This window comes from Salmo salar, chromosome 10 (assembly GCF_965601325.2).
Source record: "Salmo salar chromosome 10, fSalSal1, whole genome shotgun sequence".
NCBI lineage: Eukaryota > Metazoa > Chordata > Actinopteri > Salmoniformes > Salmonidae > Salmo > Salmo salar.
The window spans coordinates 123,773,547-123,794,838 of NC_138300.1; the positions used below are offsets into that span (position 1 = coordinate 123,773,547).

At 44.8% G+C, this 21,292-nt stretch overlaps 1 protein-coding gene across 2 annotated transcripts in view; it reads left to right on the forward strand.

Moving 5' to 3' along the window:
* LOC106593086 (voltage-gated potassium channel KCNC1) overlaps positions 1 to 21,292 on the forward strand; it is an 85,436-nt gene that overhangs the window by 31,565 nt on the left and 32,579 nt on the right. The window contains exons 2-5 of one of the 2 annotated variants that reach the window (XM_045688662.2): positions 8,780 to 9,764; positions 9,927 to 9,959; positions 15,382 to 15,441; positions 17,830 to 18,006. In XM_045688662.2, the coding sequence (XP_045544618.1) occupies positions 8,780 to 9,764; positions 9,927 to 9,959; positions 15,382 to 15,441; positions 17,830 to 18,006 (1,255 nt within the window). The remainder of the gene's footprint in view (positions 1 to 8,779; positions 9,765 to 9,926; positions 9,960 to 15,381; positions 15,442 to 17,829; positions 18,007 to 21,292) is intronic. The other variant, XM_045688663.2, reaches the window with a different exon arrangement.

Genomic DNA, 21,292 nt, shown 5'->3' on the forward strand with positions numbered 1-21,292 from the left:
CATATCTTATGGGTACAAAGGATGAATGTTTCAGTATAAGTACTACAGAGCTTCTGCAGCTCATTGTGTAAAACACCTGGCTTAGTATACCGTATGAAAGATTTTCTGTTGCTCTTGTAAGAGTTGGAATTTGTAACGGCTTGAAAAATACATTCTTAGTAGAACCTATAGCTTTGATTCTAGCTGCCTTCTTGCACGAGTGATGAACAAAACTTGGCACTATGGTGACGTGAGACTAACGAATGTACTAGAAAACGGTCGTGACTAGATAGTACAGCTATGAACAGAAGTGACTTTCTTAGAAGGTTAGGAGAGAATTTTAGGTAACCCTAACCCTTTTTAACCTTAACCTAATTCTCCTAACCTTTTGCGTAAGTTCTACTAAGTTCTACTAAGCTGGTACGAATAAGTCATTTCTGTCAGTAGCTGTCAAAACTCTAGTCAAAACCCTAGAGAACCTAAATAATTTACATAGCAGTGGGTTCTCCCCACTACCTCGTCTAACAGAGTCCTTGGCGACAAGGTCGTGCTGTCAAGATGACGACTTGAGAGCTACTCTGTCTCCTCTGTCTCCTATTGTATAATGCTTGTGTTTGGTTCTACTGTAACAACAACCTCTTTGTTAGTGTCTTTCTTTTCAGCAGTAGATAATAGATTTATTGACAGACCGATGAGGAGGAGACTTTTTTTCATTTTAACCAGGCAAGTCAGTTAAGAACAAATTCTTATTTACAATGACGGCCTAGAAACAGTGTGTTAACTGCCTTGTTCAGGGGGCAGAACGACAGATTTTTACCTCGTCAGCTCAGGAATTCATCTAGCAACCTTTCAGGTTACTGGCCCAACACTCTAACCACTAGGCTATGATGCCAGCCCATAGCAAGTGAGAAGGAGACATAGTGAGAAGGAGACATACAGTGGCAAGAAAAAGTATGTGAACCCTTTGGAATGACCTTGATTTCTGCATAAATTGGTCATAACATTTGATCTGACCTTCATCTAAGTCATAAAAATAGACAAACACAGTCTGCTTAAACTAATAACACACAAATTATTGTATTTTTCTTGTCTATTTTACCTTTATTAACTAGGCAAGTCAGTTAAAACCTGTTGGGGATAGGGGGCAGTATTTGCACGGCCGGATAAAAAACGTACCCGATTTAATCTGGTTACTACTCCTGCCCAGTAACTAGAATATGCATATAATTAGTAGATTTGGATAGAAAACACTCTAAAGTTTCTAAAACTGTTTGAATGGTGTCTGTGAATATAACAGAACTCATATGGAAGTCAAAACCCTGAGACAAATCCTAACAGGAAATGGAAATCTGATGTGTGGAATCACTTCAAACCTTTGCCATTGAAACACACAGGGACTTATTAATAATTTAGCACTTCCTAAGGCTTCCACTAGATGTCGACAGTCTTTATAAAGTGGTTTGAGTCTTCTATGGTAGAAACTGACCCAAAGAGAGGCTTGGGAAGTTGGTCACAGGGGGAGGGCCATTTACTACTATGACGCGGGCGCCCATGGCTACCCTCCCCTTTCGAAACGTTTAGTAAGACAATGCAATCGTCCGCCTTGAATATTATTGAAGCTCTGGTTGAAAAAGGCCCTAAAGATTTATGTTATACAACGTTTGACATGTTTGAACGAACGTAAATATATATTTTTTGCACATTCGTGACGACAAGTCCCGCGCGCTTCAGTACATTATGAGTAGCCTTCGGAACGCGCTAACAAGAAGGAACTATTGGGACATAAATTATTAACTTTTTCGAACAAAACTACATTAGTTGTGGACCTGGGATTCCTGGAAGTGCCTTCTGATGAAGATAATCAAAGGTAAGGGAATATTTACAATAGTATTTTTGATGGTTGATGGTTCCAAGATGGCGCTAACATGTATTGCCTAGCCTATTTTTCTGAGCCTACCACGTCGTTTATTGCAAAGTGTGATTTCCCAGTAAAGTTATTTTTAAATCTGGCAATGCGGTTGCATTCACGAGATGTTAATCTATAATTCTTTGAATGACAATATTACATTTTAACAATGTTTTCGAATAGTAATTTTGTAAATTGTAGCGCTGATCCACCGGAAGCATTTGAGGGAAAATATTTTCTGAACGTCACGTGCCGATGTGAAATGCTGTTTTTATATATAAATATGAACTTTATCGAACAAAAAATGCATGTATTGTGTAACATGATGTCATCTGATGAAGATTGTCAAAGGTTAGTGCTGCATTTAGCTGTGTTTTGGGTATTTGTGATGCATCTAGTTGCTTTGAAAATGGCAGTGTGATTTTTTTTGGCAGGGTACTCTCCTAATATAATCTAATGTTTTGCTTTTGCTGTAAAGCCTTTTTGAAATCGGACAACGTGGTTCGATTCAGGAGAGGTGTATCTATAAAATGGTGTAAAATAGTCATATGTTTGAAAAATTGAAGTTATAGCATTTATGAGGTTTTGTATTTCGCATGACACGATTCCACTGGCTGTTGACTAGGGTGGGACACAAACGTCCCACCTTGCCCAGAGAGGTTAACCTCTCTAGGGTCGGCGGGACGAAATCGTCCCACCTACATAACAGCCAGTGGAATCCTGTGGCGCGTTATTCAAATACCTTAGAAATGCTATTACTTCAATTTCTCAAACATATGACTATTTTACACCATTTTAAAGACAGGACTCTCGTTAATCTAACCACACTGTCCGATTTCAAAAAGGCTTTACAACGAAAGCAAAACATTAGATTATGTCAGCAGAGTACCCAGCCAGAAATAATCAGACACCCATTTTTCAAGCTAGCATATAATGTCACATAAACCCAGAAGACAGCTAAATGCAGCACTAACCTTTGATGATCTTCATCAGATGACAACCCTAGGACATTATGTTATACAATACATGCATGTTTTGTTCAATCAAGTTCATATTTATATCAAAAACCAGCTTTTTACATTAGCATGTGACGTTTAGAACTAGCATACCCCCTGCAAATTTCCGGTGAATTTACAAAAAATGTACTAAATTACTCACGATAAACGTTCACAAAAAGCATAACAATTATTTTAAGAATTATAGATACAGAACTCCTCTATGCACTCGATATGTCCGATTTTAAAATAGCTTTTCGGTGAAAGCACATTTTGCAATATTCTCAGTAGATAGCCCGGCATCACAGGGCTAGCTATTTAGACACCCAGCAAGTTTAGCACTCACCAAAGTCAGATTTACTATAAGAAAAATGTTATTACCTTTGCTGTTCTTCGTCAGAATGCACTCCCAGGACTTCTACTTCAATAACAAATGTTGGTTTGGTTCAAAATAATCCATAGTTATATCCAAATAGCGGCGTTTTGTTCGTGCGTTCAAGACACTATCCGAATGGTAAAGAAGGGTCACGAGCACGACGCATTTCGTGACAAACATTTCTAAATATTCCATTACCGTACTTCGAAGCATGTCAACCGCCATTTATAATACATTTTTATGACATTTTTCTCGTAAAAAAGCGATAATATTCCGACCGGGAATCTGCGTTTAGGTAAAAAAACGAAAGAAAATAAAGCATGGGGTAGACTCGTGCACGCGCCTAAGCCCATTGTCCTCTGATCGGCCACTTGCCAAAAGCGCAAATGTGTTTCAGCCTGGGGCTGCCTCGATATCATTCAGCTTTTTCCCGGGCTCTGAGAGCCTATGGGAGCCGTAGGAAGTGTCACGTTACAGCAAAGATCCTCAGTCTTCAATAAACAGAGACAAGATTCTCAAGGAATAGTCAGAGAGGGCACTTCCTGTAAGGAATCTTCTCAGGTTTTTGCCTGCCATATGAGTTCTGTTATACTCACAGACACCATTCAAACAGTTTTAGAAACTTTAGGGTGTTTTCTATCCAAAGCCAATAATTATATGCATATTCTAGTTTCTGGGCAGTAGTAATAACCAGATTAAATCGGGTACGTTTTTTATCCAGCCGTGTAAATACTGCCCCCTACCCCCAACAGGTTAAGAACAAATTCTTATTTTCAATGACAGCCTAGGAACAGCGGATTAACTGCCTGTTCAGAACGACAGATTTGTACCTTAGCTGCTCAGGGATTTGAACTTGCAACCTTTCGGTTGCTAGTCCACCACTCTAACCACTAGGCTACGCTGCCGCCCCAATATATTGAATACATAATTTAAAAATTCACAGTGTAGGTTGGAGAAAGTATATGAACCCCTAGGCTAATGACTTCTCCAAAAGCTAATTGGAGTCAGGAGTCAGCTAACCTGGAGTCCAATCAATGAGATTGGAGATGTTGGTTAGAGTTGCCCTGCCCTATAAAAAAACACTCACAAAATATTTGTTTGCTATTCACAAGAAGCATTGCCTGATGTGAACCATGCCTCGAACAAAAGAGATCTCAGAAGACCTAAGATTAAGAATTGTTGACTTGCATAAAGCTGGAAAGGGTTACAAAAGTATCTCTAAAAGCCTTGTGGTTCATCAGTCCAAACAAATTCTCTCTAAATGGAGAAAGTTCAGCACTGTTGCTACTCTCCCTAGGCCTGGCCGTCCTGCAAAGATGACTGTGGACAGTTTAAACTAAAGTTGAGTTGTTTGGAAGGAACACACAACACTATGTGTGGAGAAAACAAAGGCACAGCACACCAACATCAAAACCTCATCCCAACTGTAAAGTATGGTGGAGGGAGCATCGTGGTTTGGGGCTGCTTTGCTGCCTCAGGGCCTGGACAGCTTGCTATCATCGACGGAAAAATTAATTCCCAAGTTTATCAAGACTTTTTGCAGGAGAATGTAAGGCTATCTGTCTGCCAATTGAAGCTCAACAGAAGTTGGGTGATGCAACAGGACAACGACACGAAACACAGAAGTAAATCAACAACAGAATGGCTTCAACAGAAGAAAATACGCCTTCTGGAGTGGACCAGTCAGAGTCCTGACCTCAACCCGATTGAGATGCTGTGGCATGACCCCAAGAGAGCGGTTCACGCCAGACATCACAAGAATATTGCTGAAATGAAACAGTTTTGTAAAGAGAAATGGTCCAAAATTCCTCCTGACTGTTGTGCAGGTCTGATCCTCAACTACAGAAAATGTTTGGTTGAGGTTATTGATGCCAAAGGAGGGTCAACCAGTTATTAAATCCAAGGGTTCACATACTTTTCCCACCCTGCACTGTGAATGTTTACACGGTGTGTTCAATAAAGACATGAAAACATATAATTGTTTGTGTGTTATTAGTTTAAGCAAACTGTGTTTGTCTATTGTTGTGACTTAGATGAAGATCAGATCAAATTTTAGGACCAATTTATGCAGAAATCCAGGTATTTTCAAAGGGTTCACATACTTTTACTGGCCACTATAGTGAGGAGTAGACATAGTGAGGAGGAGACATAGTGAGGAGGAGACATAGTGAGGAGGAGACCTAGTGAGGAGGAGACCTAGTGAGGAGACATAGTGAGGAGACGACATAGTGAGGAGGAGACATAGTGAGGAGGAGACATAGTGAGGAGGAGACCTAGTGAGGAGGAGACCTAGTGAGGAGACATAGTGAGGAGACGACATAGTGAGGAGGAGACATAGTGAGGAGGATACATAGTGAGGAGGAGACATAGTGAGGAGGATACATAGTGAGGAGACATAGTGAGGAGGAGACATAGTGAGGAGGAGACATAGTGAGGAGACATAGTGAGGAGACATAGTGAGGAGGAGACATAGTGAGGAGGAGACAGTGAGGAGACGTGAGGAGACATAGTGAGGAGGAGACATAGTGAGGAGGAGACATAGTGAGGAGGAGACATAGTGAGGAGGAGACATAGTGAGGAGACAGTGAGGAGGAGACATAGTGAGGAGGAGACATAGTGAGGAGGAGACCTAGTGAGGAGGAGACATAGTGAGGAGGAGACCTAGTGAGGAGACATAGTGAGGAGATGACATAGTGAGGAGGAGACATAGTGAGGAGGAGACATAGTGAGGAGGAGACATAGTGAGGAGGAGACATAGTGAGGAGGAGACATAGTGAGGAGACATAGTGAGGAGGAGACATAGTGAGGAGGAGACATAGTGAGGAGGAGACATAGTGAGGAGACATAGTGAGGAGGAGACATAGTGAGGAGGAGACATAGTGAGGAGGAGACATAGTGAGGAGGCTGGTGAGGAGGAGACATAGTGAAGAGGAGACACAGTGAGGAGGAGACATAGTGAGGAGACACAGTGAGGAGGAGACATAGTGAGGAGACACAGTGAGGAGGAGACATAGTGAGGAGACAGTGAGGAGGAGACATAGTGAGGAGGAGACATAGTGAGGAGGAGACATAGTGAGGAGGAGACATAGTGAGGAGGAGACATAGTGAGGAGGAGACATAGTGAGGAGGAGACATAGTGAGGAGGAGACATAGTGAGGAGACAGTGAGGAGGAGACATAGTGAGGAGGAGACATAGTGAGGAGGAGACATAGTGAGGAGGAGACATAGTGAGGAGGAGACATAGTGAAGAGGAGACAGTGAGGAGGCTGGTGAGGGGAGAATGGCTCATAATATTGACTGGAATGAAGCGAATGAAATGGTATCAAACACAAGGAAACCATGTGTTTGATGTGTCAATACCGTTACATTCCAGCCGTTACCATCAGCCCGTCCTCACGAAATTAAGGTGCCACCAGCCGCCTGTGTAGCATACAGGGATTGAACCCCGGTCTCTCCGACAAAGAGTCACATATGTAGATCAAATCAAATCAAATTTTATTGGTCACATACACATGGTTAGCAGATGTTAATGCGAGTGTAGCGAAATGCTTGTGCTTCTAGTTCCGACCATGCAGTAATATCTAACAAGTAATCTAACAATTCCCCAACAACTACCTTATACACACAAGTGTAAAGGAATGATTAAGAATACGTACATAATAATATATGGATGAGAGATGGCCGAACGGCATAGGCAAGATGCAGTAGATGGTATGGAGTACAGTATATACATATGAGATTTACATTTTAGTCATTTAGCAGACGCTCTTATCCAGAGCGACTTACAGTAGTGAATGGATACATTTAATTTCATGCATTCTTTTTTTTTTTTTGTACTGGCCCCCCTGTGGGAATTGAACCCACAACCCTGGCGTTGCAAACACCATGCTCTACCAACTGAGCCAACTGCCCTCCTTCAAGACGGAGGCGGAAGTGTTATTACCTGAACACAGCTCTGCTGATGGTCTTTTCAGTCACACTGTATGTCTGACTGCTGTTCCTGTCACCATACATCACTGTGACCTTGGGCTCCACTGTATTGTGGAGATGGAGGGGCCATGCTACTGTAGGAGATCACTCTGCCCATACTAATAGGCTGTTTTTACCATCACAGTAAACCTCTACATCTGCGTCCCAAATGGCACCGTATTGTCTTTTATAGTTCATTACTTTTATTAACTAGGGCCCATCGACTAGGGCCCATCGGGGCTCCCAATCGGCTCTGGTCAAAAACAGGGGCGTATGAGCCATCTGGCAATTCTGGCAAATGTCAGATGGGGTGGACTGCCAGGGCCGGGGGCCCATGAACCGGATGGGCCGGGGGCCCATGAACATTTTAAGATTAAAAAAAAAAAGATTTTTGTGCAATTTCTCTATTATAATGTGCCTTTGGCTGATCAGTGGGCAACGGCCGGGACCCCTACCAAGATGGGCCGACAGTGGTTTTCTGATTGGCTGAGCTGAGGTCACGCAAACTCACATTCAAAGTCAAACGCGACATCAGCAAAGAGACCTGCATTGACGCTTTCATCAGTTAGACATGGATCACGGGTCATAAAAAATGGAAAGGGTGCCTAGAAACTCAGAAAGAGCACGTTCTACATTGTCACTTCACTTAAAACATCCTTTTTTTGGGCAGCTAAAGCCATTCCTTAATGAACGTGTCTGCCCTGCCTCTGTTCCTGTGCCCTGGCTGGGGCCTGCTGTATTTGTATTTATTATGGATCCCCATTAGTTCCTGCCGAGGCAGCAGCTACTCTTTCTGGGGGTTTATTATGGATCCCCATTAGTTCCTGCCGAGGCAGCAGCTACTCTTTCTGGGGGTTTATTATGGATCCCCATTAGTTCCTGCCAAGGCAGCAGCTACTCTTCCTGGGGGTTTATTATGGATCCCCATTAGTTCCTGTCAAGGCAGAAGCTACTCTTCCTGGGGTTTATTATGGATCCCCATTAGTTCCTGCCAAGGCAGCAGCTACTTTTGCTGGGGTTTATTTTGGATCCCCATTAGTTCCTGCCAAGGCAGCGGCTACTCTTCCTGGGGTTTATTATGGATCCCCATTAGTTCCTGCCAAGGCAGCAGCTACTCTTCCTGGGGTTTATTATGGATCCCCATTAGTTCCTGCCAAGGCAGCAGCTACTCTTCTTGGGGTTTATTATGGATCCCCATTAGTTCCTGCCAATGCAGCAGCTACTCTTCTTGGGGTTTATTATGGATCCCCATTAGTTCTTGCCAAGGCAAGCAGCTACTCAGCAACTACTCCGTTTCAGAATGGGTGGCAAGAAATATTTCAAATACTAAAAGCAATGTATTTGGGACAAATCATTCACTAAACCCAAAACTCTCTCCCCTCCCCTTTCCTCTCTCCTCCCCTTTCCCTTCCCCTCGCCGCCCCTCTCTCTTCTCCTCCCCTCTCCCTTCTCCTCTCTTTTACTTTCCCTATCCCGCTCTCTCTCCTTTTCACTCTCGCTCTCTTTCTCTCTGTCCTCCTCTCCATTTCCCTCCACTCTGTCCCTCCTTCACAGTGGATAGCCCTGGCCTCTCTGTTCTTCATCCTCGTGTCCATCTCCACCTTCTGTCTGGAGACCCACGAGTTCTTCAACCCCATCGTGAACCGCACCGAGCTGGAGCTGGTGGACAACGTGACGGTGGAGCATGTGTACCAGGAGACGGAGACGGTGGTCTATCTCACCTACATCGAGGGCGTCTGCGTGGTCTGGTTTACCTTTGAGTTCATGATGCGAGTCATATTCTGTCCGGACAAGATGGAGTTCATGAAGAAAGCTCTCAACGTCATCGACTTCGTGGCTATCTTACCGTTCTACCTGGAGGTCGGGCTGAGCGGACTGTCGTCTAAAGCGGCCAAGGATGTTCTGGGGTTCCTGAGGGTGGTGAGGTTTGTCAGGATCCTTCGTATCTTCAAGCTGACCCGTCACTTCGTGGGCCTGAGGGTTCTGGGTCACACGTTACGGGCAAGCACCAATGAGTTCCTCCTCCTCATCATCTTCCTCGCCCTCGGAGTCCTCATCTTCGCCACGATGATCTACTACGCCGAACGGATGGGAGCGGACCCGACCGACCCGCGCGCCAGCGAGCACACGCACTTCAAGAACATCCCCATCGGATTCTGGTGGGCCGTTGTTACCATGACGACCCTCGGTTACGGCGACATGTACCCCCAGACGTGGTCGGGTATGCTTGTCGGAGCGCTGTGCGCCCTGTCGGGTGTACTGACCATCGCCATGCCCGTCCCCGTAATCGTCAACAACTTTGGAATGTATTACTCCTTGGCCATGGCGAAGCAGAAGCTACCAAAGAAGAAGAACAAGCATATCCCGCGAGCACCCCAACCAGGATCACCCAACTACTATAAGTCCAGCATCAATTCTCCTCCAACGCCCCATAAAGCACCGCTCCTTCCTGAAAGCCCGAACTTAGTCCACCCCGTTTTGGCTCTGGCTCAAAACATTACTCTGACACACGATGACGTCTTCAAAGTAAAGTTTCCGGGTAAGAAATCTATTATTTTCTCTCTTTCTCCTTTCCTCTTCATTTCTTCTCTTCTCTGTAGTCAAACTCTCCTGCAACATCCTATTGTTCAGCTGTCTCACTGTTTGTTTCACTGTTTGTCTCACTGTTTGTCTCACTGTTTGTCTCACTGTTTGTCTGTAGACGCGCTCCCTCTACTCCCAGTGGCTCAACCAGGTAACTCGGCCACTTCTGATTGAACAAAATTCATCTCTCAAAGATCAATAAAATATCAATAAGCTGTTATGATTAGCAGATTGAGATGTAGCCCGTGGGACATACATAGCACATAACCTTCCTAGCACTCTTAAAGCCAGTCTGGCATCTGCATCTGTGTCACACACACACACACACACACACACACACACACACACACACACACACACACACACACACACACACACACACACACACACACACACACACACACACACACACACACACACACACACACCTCTATAGTAATAATTATGTAATGAAGATTGATATATGTGTAAGGGGCTTACATCAAGGTAATGTAAAGACATATAAAATATTCTGTAAACTAAATACCAGTATGAAGTTAGCGATTGTTGTTGTGTAGTAATTTGGCATCAATAACAGAAATGTTGTTACTATGGTAACCACTACAGCTTTACTACAAAAGAGAAAGAGCAAGTTAAAGTGCAGTGTTTATCGTAGGTATTTAAAGGACTATCGCATCAAGTTAAGTACTGGACAAGCATGGCACACATGAACTTGTGCAGCTCATTGAATGCAGGCGACTGACATGAGCTACCGAGGTTCTAGGCTGCTACTTGTCAAGTCAAGTGGGTTGATGTTTTTAAGGCTAACGTACCATCACCACACCCACTAACCCTCTGAGTCCAGGCACCATCACCACCACCACTACACCCACTAACCCTCTGAGTCCAGGCACCATCACCACCACCACTACACCCACTAACCCTCTGAGTCCAGGCACCATCACCACCACCACTACACCCACTAACCCTCTGAGTCCAGGCACCATCACCACCACCACTACACCCACTAACCCTCTGAGTCCAGGCACCATCACCACCACCACTACACCCACTAACCCTCTGAGTCCAGGCACCATCACCACCACCACTACACCCACTAACCCTCTGAGTCCAGGCACCATCACCATCACTACACCCACTAACCCTCTGAGTCCAGGCACCATCACCACCACCACTACACCCACTAACCCTCTGAGTCCAGGCACCATCACCACCATCACTACACCCACTAACCCTCTGAGTCCAGGCACCATCACCACCACCACTACACCCACTAACCCTCTGAGTCCAGGCACCATCACCACCACCACTACACCCACTAACCCTCTGAGTCCAGGCACCATCACCACCACCACTACACCCACTAACCCTCTGAGTCCAGGCACCATCACCACCACCACTACACCCACTAACCCTCTGAGTCCAGGCACCATCACCACCACCACTACACCCACTAACCCTCTGAGTCCAGGCACCATCACCACCACCACTACACCCACTAACCCTCTGAGTCCAGGCACCATCACCACCACCACTACACCCACTAACCCTCTGAGTCCAGGCACCATCACCATCACTACACCCACTAACCCTCTGAGTCCAGGCACCATCACCACCACCACTACACCCACTAACCCTCTGAGTCCAGGCACCATCACCACCATCACTACACCCACTAACCCTCTGAGTCCAGGCACCATCACCACCACCACTACACCCACTAACCCTCTGAGTCCAGGCACCATCACCATCACTACACCCACTAACCCTCTGAGTCCAGGCACCATCACCACCACCACTACACCAAGTAACCCTCTGAGTCCAGGCACCATCACCACCATCACTACACCCACTAACCCTCTGAGTCCAGGCACCATCACCATCACTACACCCACTAACCCTCTGAGTCCAGGCACCATCACCATCACCACTACACCCACTAACCCTCTGAGTCCAGGCACCATCACCATCACTACACCCACTAACCCTCTGAGTCCAGGCACCATCACCATCACTACACCCACTAACCCTCTGAGTCCAGGCACCATCACCACCACCACTACACCCACTAACCCTCTGAGTCCAGGCACCATCACCATCACTACACCCACTAACCCTCTGAGTCCAGGCACCATCACCATCACCACTACACCCACTAACCCTCTGAGTCCAGGCACCATCACCATCACTACACCCACTAACCCTCTGAGTCCAGGCACCATCACCATCACTACACCCACTAACCCTCTGAGTCCAGGCACCATCACCACCACCACTACACCCACTAACCCTCTGAGTCCAGGCACCATCACCATCACTACACCCACTAACCCTCTGAGTCCAGGCACCATCACCATCACTACACCCACTAACCCTCTGAGTCCAGGCACCATCACCACCACCACTACACCCACTAACCCTCTGAGTCCAGACACCATCACCACCATCACTACACCCACTAACCCTCTGAGTCCAGGCACCATCACCATCACTACACCCACTAACCCTCTGAGTCCAGGCACCATCACCATCACTACACCCACTAACCCTCTGAGTCCAGGCACCATCACCATCACTACACCCACTAACCCTCTGAGTCCAGGCACCATCACCATCACTACACCCACTAACCCTCTGAGTCCAGGCACCATCACCACCACCACTACACCCACTAACCCTCTGAGTCCAGGCACCATCACCACCACCACTACACCCACTAACCATCTGAGTCCAGGCACCATCACCACCACCACTACACCCACTAACCCTCTGAGTCCAGGCACCATCACCACCACCACCACACCCACTAACCCTCTGAGTCCAGGCACCATCACCATCACTACACCCACTAACCCTCTGAGTCCAGGCACCATCACCATCACTACACCCACTAACCCTCTGAGTCCAGGCACCATCACCATCACTACACCCACTAACCCTCTGAGTCCAGGCACCATCACCATCACTACACCCACTAACCCTCTGAGTCCAGGCACCATCACCACCACCACCACACCCACTAACCCTCTGAGTCCAGGCACCATCACCACCACCACTACACCCACTAACCCTCTGAGTCCAGGCACCATCACCACCATCACTACACCCACTAACCCTCTGAGTCCAGGCACCATCACCATCACTACACCCACTAACCCTCTGAGTCCAGGCACCATCACCATCACTACACCCACTAACCCTCTGAGTCCAGGCACCATCACCATCACTACACCCACTAACCCTCTGAGTCCAGGCACCATCACCATCACCACTACACCCACTAACCCTCTGAGTCCAGGCACCATCACCACCACCACCACACCCACTAACCCTCTGAGTCCAGGCACCATCACCACCACCACTACACCCACTAACCCTCTGAGTCCAGGCACCATCACCACCACTACACCCACTAACCCTCTGAGTCCAGGCACCATCACCATCACTACACCCACTAACCCTCTGAGTCCAGACACCATCACCACCACTACACCCACTAACCCTCTGAGTCCAGACACCATCACCACCACTACTACACCCACTAACCCTCTGAGTCCAGGCACCATCACCACCACCACCACACCCACTAACCCTCTGAGTCCAGGCACCATCACCACCACCACTACACCCACTAACCCTCTGAGTCCAGGCACCATCACCACCACTACACCCACTAACCCTCTGAGTCCAGGCACCATCACCATCACTACACCCACTAACCCTCTGAGTCCAGGCACCATCACCACCACTACACCCACTAACCCTCTGAGTCCAGACACCATCACCACCACCACTACACCCACTAACCCTCTGAGTCCAGACACCATCACCACCACCACTACACCCACTAACCATCTGAGTCCAGGCACCATCACCACCACCACTACACCCACTAACCCTCTGAGTCCAGACACCATCACCACCACCACTACACCCACTAACCCTCTGAGTCCAGACACCATCACCACCACCACTACACCCACTAACCCTCTGAGTCCAGGCACCATCACCATCACTACACCCACTAACCCTCTGAGTCCAGACACCATCACCATCACTACACCCACTAACCCTCTGAGTCCAGGCACCATCACCACCACCACTACACCCACTAACCCTCTGAGTCCAGGCACCATCACCATCACTACACCCACTAACCCTCTGAGTCCAGACACCATCACCATCACTACACCCACTAACCCTCTGAGTCCAGACACCATCACCACCACCACTACACCCACTAACCCTCTGAGTCCAGACACCATCACCACCACCACTACACCCACTAACCCTCTGAGTCCAGGCACCATCACCATCACTACACCCACTAACCCTCTGAGTCCAGGCACCATCACCACCACCACTACACCCACTAACCCTCTGAGTCCAGGCACCATCACCACCACCACTACACCCACTAACCCTCTGAGTCCAGGCACCATCACCATCACTACACCCACTAACCCTCTGAGTCCAGGCACCATCACCATCACTACACCCACTAACCATCTGAGTCCAGGCACCATCACCACCACTACACCCACTAACCCTCTGAGTCCAGGCACCATCACCATCACCACACCCACTAACCCTCTGAGTCCAGGCACCATCACCACCACCACTACACCCACTAACCCTCTGAGTCCAGGCACCATCACCACCACCACTACACCCACTAACCCTCTGAGTCCAGGCACCATCACCACCATCACTACACCCACTAACCCTCTGAGTCCAGACACCATCACCATCACTACACCCACTAACCCTCTGAGTCCAGGCACCATCACCACCACTACTACTGTACACACTGTAATATCCTACTGTAGCATGCATCAAATCCTACTGTTGACTGTCCAAAGCAGTGCTACTATAATTGGTTTAGACAGTCAGTAATATTTGATTTGAATCATGCTGGGATATGTGCAGTACAGAATGTAACACTCGACATAAAGCTTTCGTACCCCGTCTTCTAATTGAAGGTGCTGCACCTAGAATTTCTCAGACCTTCTCCCCCTATGTGGGCCTCCCGAGTGGCACAGCGGTCTAAGGCACTGCGTTTCAGTGCAAGACGCGTCACTGCAGTACCTGGTTCGAATCCAGGCTGTGTCACATCCGGCCGTGATTGGGAATCCCATGGGGCGGTGCACAATTAGCCCAGGGTCGTCCGGGTTTGGGCCGTCATTGTAAATAATAATTTGTTCTTAACTGACTTGCCCTAGTTAAATAAAATAAAAAAATGTGTAAACTAGGTGAATTGCAACAGCGCTATGCTCCATTCAAAATATATTTCCCCCCTCTCCCGCATCCAATTTCCCTGTAACATAACGGAGACTCACGCTTTAGCCTTTTACATTCGGTTTTGGTTAAAAGATATTTCCACAGCGATTTAAATAGCACAATAATTCCCTACGCTATTTAATGCTTGTTTCCTCACATAAACCGAAATAGAGTTAACAGTGTAGAATTTGAGTAACCAAGATATTATGATTTTTCTATATTGGTCACTTGACCCTACTTCCACTAGATAACACAGCCACAAAGTCAAACAGCTTTTCCATTTTGAACAACAGATGCCTCTCCGGTGGCAGAAATCAATAGGCGAATATCACAGCCAAGCACAACACTGGCGGGTAAGTAACACTTTAAAACAATATCATTCCTCTATTACTGCAGCTATATTATGGACATTTTCTTTAAATGATGTTTTTGTTGTTGAAAAAGACCTATATGTAGCTCCTTTAAGCTGGTAATGTTGTCGTTTGTTACTAAACATCATATGATTAACTTTTGCCAGACCTCAGCACTGATTAAAGGGAGGTTAGCCTCTGAGGGAATGAATGAAGTTGTATTGAATTGAATTAGATGCCCATTTATCTAATTGTTGCAGTTCTCTGCTCTGGTCTCTTGTTTGGCAGTTGGACAAGGAGCATTTCAAATCTTTTATTTGATCAGAGTGTTTGACCCTGTTGTCTGTATCTACTAGAGAAAGGATCTTCTAATTTTACTTCTATGGAATCTCCTGAATCTCCTGTTCTAATTCTGTTTCTATGGAATCTCCTGTTCTAATTCTATTTATATGGAATCTCCTGTTCTGATTCTGTTTCTATGGAATCTCCTGTTCTAATTCTGTTTCTATGGAATCTCCTGTTCTAATTCTGTTTCTATGGAATCTCCTGTTCTAATTCTATTTATATGGAATCTCCTGTTCTAATTCTGTTTCTATGGAATCTCCTGTTCTAATTCTGTTTCTATGGAATCTCCTGTTCTAATTCTGTTTCTATGGAATCTCCTGTTCTGATTCTGTTTCTATGGAATCTCCTGTTCTAATTCTGTTTCTATGGAATCTCCTGTTCTAATTCTATTTATATGGAATCTCCTGTTCTAATTCTGTTTCTATGGAATCTCCTGTTCTAATTCTGTTTCTATGGAATCTCCTGTTCTAATTCTGTTTCTATGGAATCTCCTGTTCTAATTCTATTTATATGGAATCTCCTGTTCTAATTCTGTTTCTATGGAATCTCCTGTTCTAATTCTGTTTCTATGGAATCTCCTGTTCTAATTCTATTTCTATGGAATCTCCTGTTCTAATTCTGTTTCTATGGAATCTCCTGTTCTAATTCTGTTTCTATGGAATCTCCTGTTCTAATTCTGTTTCTATGGAATCTCCTGTTCTAATTCTATTTCTATGGAATCTCCTGTTCTAATTCTGTTTCTATGGAATCTCCTGTTCTAATTCTGTTTCTATGGAATCTCCTGTTCTAATTCTGTTTCTATGGAATCTCCTGTTCTAATTCTATTTATATGGAATCTCCTGTTCTAATTCTGTTTCTATGGAATCTCCTGTTCTAATTCTGTTTCTATGGAATCTCCTGTTCTAATTCTGTTTCTATGGAATCTCCTGTTCTGATTCTGTTTCTATGGAATCTCCTGTTCTAATTCTATTTATATGGAATCTCCTGTTCTAATTCTGTTTCTATGGAATCTCCTGTTCTGATTCTGTTTCTATGGAATCTCCTGTTCTAATTCTGTTTCTATGGAATCTCCTGTTCTAATTCTATTTCTATGGAATCTCCTGTTCTAATTCTGTTTCTATGGAATCTCCTGTTCTAATTCTGTTTCTATGGAATCTCCTGTTCTAATTCTGTTTCTATGGAATCTCCTGTTCTAATTCTATTTATATGGAATCTCCTGTTCTAATTCTGTTTCTATGGAATCTCCTGTTCTAATTCTGTTTCTATGGAATCTCCTGTTCTAATTCTATTTCTATGGAATCTCCTGTTCTGATTCTGTTTCTATGGAATCTCCTGTTCTAATTCTATTTCTATGGAATCTCCTGTTCTGATTCTGTTTCTATGGAATCTCCTGTTCTGATTCTGTTTCTATGGAATCTCCTGTTCTAATTCTGTTTCTATGGAATCTCCTGTTCTAATTCTATTTATATGGAATCTCCTGTTCTAATTCTGTTTCTATGGAATCTCCTGTTCTAATTCTGTTTCTATGGAATCTCCTGTTCTAATTCTGTTTCTATGGAATTTCCTGTTCTAATTCTGTTTCTATGGAATCTCCTGTTCTAATTCTATTTATATGGAATCTCCTGTTCTAATTCTGTTTCTATGGAATCTCCTGTTCTAATTCTGTTTCTATGGAATCTCCTGTTCTAATTCTGTTTCTATGGAATCTCCTGTTCTAATTCTGTTTCTATGGAATCTCCTGTTCTAATTCTATTTATATGGAATCTCCTGTTCTAATTCTGTTTCTATGGAATCTCCTGTTCTAATTCTGTTTCTATGGAATCTCCTGTTCTAATTCTATTTCTATGGAATCTCCTGTTCTAATTCTGTTTCTATGGAATCTCCTGTTCTAATTCTGTTTCTATGGAATCTCCTGTTCTAATTCTATTTCTATGGAATCTCCTGTTCTAATTCTGTTTCTATGGAATCTCCTGTTCTAATTCTGTTTCTATGGAATCTCCTGTTCTAATTCTATTTCTATGGAATCTCCTGTGTGTCTGTCTGAAGATTCCAAGCTGAATGGGGAGGCGGCCAACGCAGCTCTAGCCAATGAAGACTGTCCTCATATAGACCAGGCCATCTCGCCAGAGGAGATCTTCAGCCCCAGTGAGAGAGAACGGCCTTGTTGTCTCGTCACCACAGCTGCAGAACGACCCAACCACAAAGGGGGTAGAGTCAGGAGGGGTACGTACACCTACAGTAACAGCCAAACACAGTCCAACCACACAGGGGGAGGAGGGAGGAGAGTTACGTACTGTAACAGCCAAACACAGGCCGCTATTAAACGGGTTGCTTTCCCTACGACCTGATTTCTCATAATCATACATACAGTACACAATGTCAACCTGTGGGCCAACACGCATGTGCATGTGCACATGCATATGACGCACACACACACACACACACACACACACACACACACACACACACACACACACACACACACACACACACACACACACACACACACACACACACACACACACACACACACACACACACACACACACACACACACACAGCCACCGGAAGATGTTTGGGGGTGGGGGTGCTGCACATTCTGTTAATACAGGACTAGTAAAGGTCTGTTAATACAGGACTAGTAAAGGCCTGTTAATACAGGACTAGTAAAGGTCTGTTAATACAGGACTAGTAAAGGCCCGTTAATACAGGACTAGTAAAGGTCTGTTAATACAGGACTAGTAAAGGCCTGTTAATACAGGACTAGTAAAGGCCTGTTAATACAGGACTAGTAAAGGCCCGTTAATACAGGACTAGTAAAGGTCTGTTAATACAGGACTAGTAAAGGCCTGTTAATACAGGACTAGTAAAGGCCCGTTAATACAGGACTAGTAAAGGCCCGTTAATACAGGACTAGTAAAGGTCTGTTAATACAGGACTAGTAAAGGCCTGTTAATACAGGACTAGTAAAGGCCTGTTAATACAGGACTAGTAAAGGCCTGTTAATACAGGACTAGTAAAGGCCTGTTAATACAGGACTAGTAAAGGCCTGTTAATACAGGACTAGTAAAGGCCTGTTAATACAGGACTAGTAAAGGCCTGTTAATACAGGACTAGTAAAGGTCTGTTAATACAGGACTAGTAAAGGTCTGTTAATACAGGACTAGTAAAGGTCTGTTAATACAGGACTAGTAAAGGTCTGTTAATACAGGACTAGTAATTATCAGCACCCTCAGCACTCCTACTTCCCGTGGCTATGCACACACACACACACACACACACACACACACACACACACACACACACACACACACACACACACACACACACACACACACACACACACACACACACACACACACACACACACACACACACACACCAGGAAACCTACACAAGGTTGTTATCCAAGCCTTTGCTCTACCCCCCAACTGTCATTTTATAGATCTGAATTCTGGTTTGACCTCTCCTCCTAAAAATAGACATCGGTCACTTTACAACGGTTTTGTCTTTCTTTTGACCAACGTGTTTTTGAAATGTCTTTGTAGATGATACTTGTAGCTACCGTAGCTCTGTAGAGAAGTGCTCTGAACTCCTTAGAACATGACGGGTCGTTAAAGATGCCCTTCCAGATACAGCTAGTTTGGAACTTTTCCCATTGAAAAACAATATCCCAAGTAAATACAGTAATGTACACACACTTAAGCAGAATTTTTTGTTTAGTCTTTTGTTTTGTTTTACTTTAAGACTCATTTGCGAAAGTCTGAGTTCTAAAAAAATACTTCCGCAAAAATCAACGTCTGGACATTACTGGAGAGCCCATGACATCATCAGATTGAAATTGTGCAAAGGGACTAAGGGCTGCGTCGCAAATGGCACCCTATTCCCTATATAGTGTACTACTGTTGATCAGGGCCGTATATTTGGGATAGAGTGTCATTTGGGATGCAGAAAGTACTGTAAGAAGCGATGAGGAATCGGCCCAGAAGCGGCCGTCTTCCGGGAGGCCGGAACTGATTGAATCGGTCCGGAATCGGGTGTTGGACTCGACCCGGAATCTAAATTAATAACTGCCCTAGTATCGGCCCAAGTACATTTGGCCGTTTCCGTCTAGCGGAATTCAGCCGAATTTGCTGACATCTTACCAGAATCCCTCCAGAAGCGGGCCGATCCACATTTTTATAAATGTATACAAAATTACCCGATTTAGAAATTTTAAATATTACTATTATACATTTTATACATACGCTCAGGAGGCTCCACCCCCAAAGTTTGTAATGCCTATCAATTGCCTTGGACAAAGTATCAAAATACTAAAATACTACACAGTACTCTTAAAGAATTTCATTTAAATGTTCATTGTATTTTTTTGATCACAGAAACAATGAGAAAATATGGAAAAATAAATAATTAAATGTTAATTATATAAAGCAGCCCTTGTAATCATCTGCCAGAGATTAGCCCCGACCGGCCCGAGCCTCAAGTAATACATTTGGGCCGGATAACTCACACCTGACTCTCAGCCGAGTGCCACGACTCTCAGCCGAGTGCCACGACTCTCAGCCGAGTGCCACGACTCTCAGCCGAGTGCCACGACTCTCAGCCGAGTGCCACGACTCTCAGCCGAGTGCCACGACTCTCAGCCGAGTGCCACGACTCTCAGCCGGAATCGGCCCAGATCCACTGTGCTACCTGGGTATGAGTCAGAAACATTGATTATAATGTCGAAATTGACTACAAAGTGTAAATAGGATCATTTTGGTCATAAAGTCAGTCTCGTCCAAAACTACGTTTTGTAAGTGAGTTTGTCACGACATACAGGAGGGGTGGGTATGGATTAGAATCATGTGACAAATAAAATTTGGGCGGCGCACAATTGGCCCAGAGTCCTCCGGGTTCGGCCGGGGTAGTCAGTCATTGTAAAATAATAATTTGTTCTTAACTGACTTTTCTAGTTAAATTAAAAAATGTAATTCAATTGTGGCCTGGCTGCTCAATGTGACTGCTAGCTTCTTGACAAACACAGAGTTGGAACTTAGCCAAATATACATTTTTTGGGGGGGGGGGACGACGCTGATAAACAGCATTTAGCTTGTGCTTTATTTACGATAGTTTGACAGCTTGCAGATGATGTAGTTGTAGACAGGTTATAGTTCTCAGAAATCAGTCCTGAGCACAGCCAGACTTTCCCGACTCGATAGACTGAATGCAGTGCACTGACTAGTTTTTCCAGGCACATTTTTTTTAATTGAGAAATACTGCACCAAACATCTTTAGCTAGGTGTAAAATTGCGCAACGATGATTTCCTCAGAAAAAAAAAAACGTCTAAATGAATGACAGATTTCTTGATTTATCTTAAATGAATTCTTACTATTTTAAAGAAGTGACTATTTTATATATATATATACACACACACAACATACATAATGTACATCCTATATGTTATACAAACAAAACAACCAATTTGAGATGTTATTATATGAAATACAATGTGCTTGTGAAGAAAGT